Source organism: Trypanosoma grayi (genome assembly GCF_000691245.1).
Source record: "Trypanosoma grayi strain ANR4 Tgr_1748_V1, whole genome shotgun sequence".
NCBI classification, from domain to species: domain Eukaryota; phylum Euglenozoa; class Kinetoplastea; order Trypanosomatida; family Trypanosomatidae; genus Trypanosoma; species Trypanosoma grayi.
Genome location: NW_008827366.1, coordinates 1 through 2,241, shown reverse-complemented (window position 1 = coordinate 2,241; position 2,241 = coordinate 1). Strand labels below are relative to the sequence as shown.

Genomic DNA, 2,241 nt, shown 5'->3' with positions numbered 1-2,241 from the left:
GGTCGCCGCTCGCACGCGGCTGTGCAGTCGTCCAAGGGGAGGGTTGTTGTGTTTGGCGGGTGGGACGGGGCACGCGTGGAGGAAGATTGCTTTCAGTTGTTTTTGGCGCCCTCGTCGCTTGTGGAATGGGCGTACGACTTTCTTGCGTGCGCGCGTCGACTCAGCTGCTAAAAACGCGCGTGGGTAGGGGGCTGATTTGCCAGTGCCGGCCGCCCGTATCTGCTCGCCGAGGTAAAGGGAGCATACATATGTGTCGTTGTGTGATCTTCTCGTGTGGCTCCTCGTGCGGCTTTGCTGTGGCTGTTTAAAAGCTTTTTTGTCTTTTTTTTTTGTGCTTGCGTGTGTTCCCCCTCTTTGTTTGCAGAGGACAGTGCTGCTGGTATGTTTAGCAGCACATGCCTCGAGAAAAGAAGTCCATTCCCCGCCCTCTTTGCGGCACTGCACGTTAATTGACCAGTGTGTGTGTGTGTGTGTCTGTGTGTGCTGCAAGTTTGCGTGTAGAGAGTGAGTTATACTTCCTTGCACGGAAGTAGATTGTTGTGGGTTGTCGTTTCTGCTTCCGGCAGAAAGACTTCGCGCAGTTCTCACGTCCCATGGCTCTGGTTGTAAGGGTTTGTGAAGGAGGGAAGCAATGCAAGGTGTGGATGAGGATAGGCTCATTCCGCATCTTGAGACATTTGGTGGCGTGCGTATTCCACATATTGGTATAGGTACCTATGAGTTGCGTGGTGAAGAGTGTCGCAGTGCTGTTGCATGTGCGCTTCGTTTGGGTTTTCGGCTAGTGGATACGGCGGCCAGTTATCGCAACGAGGAATTGGTTGGCGCCGGTATAAAGGATAGTGGAGTGCCGCGGGAGGAGTTGTTTGTCGTCGTGAAGATCGCGCCAAAGGCGATGGTTTCGGAGGAGCGGGTGGAGGATGGTATACGACAGAGCGTGCAAAAGCTTGGCATCACGTATGCTGACTGCGTGCTGATTCACTGGCCTGGGTGCGGTGGGCACAAGCCAGAGGAAGGAGAGGAGAACAGAGCGGCGCGACGTCGCTGTTGGAAGGTGATGACGTCGCTGCAGCGTGAAGGACTTGTGCGACATTTGGGAGTCTCTAACTTCCAGCCGCAACATTTTACTACGTTGGTTGAGGATGCGGAGGTAGATACTTTGTTTGCAGCGACCAACCAGAGCCGGCCGACAATCAACCAGATTGAGCTGCACCCGATGTGTGTGCAGCAAGTTGTGAGCAATTACTGCCGGCAACATGGCGTTATTCTACAGCAATATTCCCCGTTGGCGCAAGGAGACGTGCGGCTTCTTGAACACCCTACACTATGTGCCATCGTTCGGGACTTCTTCCCTGGGTACACTGTACCCAATGTGTTGCTCATGTGGGGTCTGAGCCAGGGTTTTTGCGTTTTGGTGCGCAGTCGCTCAGAAGAGCATCTGAAGCAGAATTGGATGGCAGCAAATGCGTTCTTTCGTAATGGAACCCTTAGTGACAAACAGATTGAGCAGATCCGATGCCTTCATAAGACCTTGCAAGTGGCAGAGGACCTTCATTTTTGTTGGCACAGTAATCGCGTGGAGTAAATCGGCTACAAACTGCTGTTAACATGAGGATGAAAGACACTGCGTTAATGACACTTGTGTCCCGTTCTTTGGCATGTTTTGCTGTTGCTGTTTTCTTGTGAATATTATTTGTTTAAAGAGATATAGTACAGGATCTCGGGCGGTGTTTCTCTGAAAGATAATGCTTCGTAGCTGCGTGCGCCTTCGTGGCATGGAATCCTCCACTGCGTTTCAAGGTCGGCAACAACATTCATCAGAATTAAAGCCACGGCCACTGCTGAAGTCCATGAGAGAGCGTTTGGCCAACCTGGTTTTGGAGTGTGACCGCAATGCCACCCGCCCTTTTAGTGGCTCATTGGGTGGCGGTATTTTCACCTTGACTGGTGTGGCGTTGTGTGCCCTCACATTCATACACAACGTTGGAAGGCCCGTGATGAATGCCTACGGCGAAACAGAGACAAACAGTGAGAGAAGCGGACAGAAGCATATTATCGAATCAGCGAATAGGTGACAAAAGTCCAGTGGCTCTATCGAAGCCCAAAAGTAACTCAACCCGTGTACCTCTCTATGGTGTACACGATGTCAGACTGATGTGTATATTGTGTGGACTGTGTTGGGCACATGTGGTTTGTTCGTTGCCACCATCTAAATCCAGGCTGTTTTGCACCTCTTGTGCTTCC

At 51.7% G+C, this 2,241-nt stretch overlaps 2 protein-coding genes across 2 annotated transcripts; both read left to right on the top strand.

Moving 5' to 3' along the window:
* Positions 1–631: 631 nt before the first annotated feature.
* Positions 632–1,582, top strand: DQ04_17481010 (aldo/keto reductase; the record flags this gene model as incomplete). The annotated part of the gene is made up of 1 exon (XM_009317597.1): positions 632–1,582. The coding sequence occupies one exon, from the start codon at positions 632–634 to the stop codon at positions 1,580–1,582; it is 951 nt and encodes a 316-aa protein (XP_009315872.1).
* Positions 1,583–1,742: 160 nt separating this feature from the next.
* DQ04_17481000 (hypothetical protein) lies at positions 1,743–2,072 on the top strand (the record flags this gene model as incomplete). The annotated part of the gene is made up of 1 exon (XM_009317596.1): positions 1,743–2,072. One exon carries the CDS (start codon positions 1,743–1,745, stop codon positions 2,070–2,072), a length of 330 nt encoding a protein of 109 aa, XP_009315871.1.
* Positions 2,073–2,241: the final 169 nt, after the last annotated feature.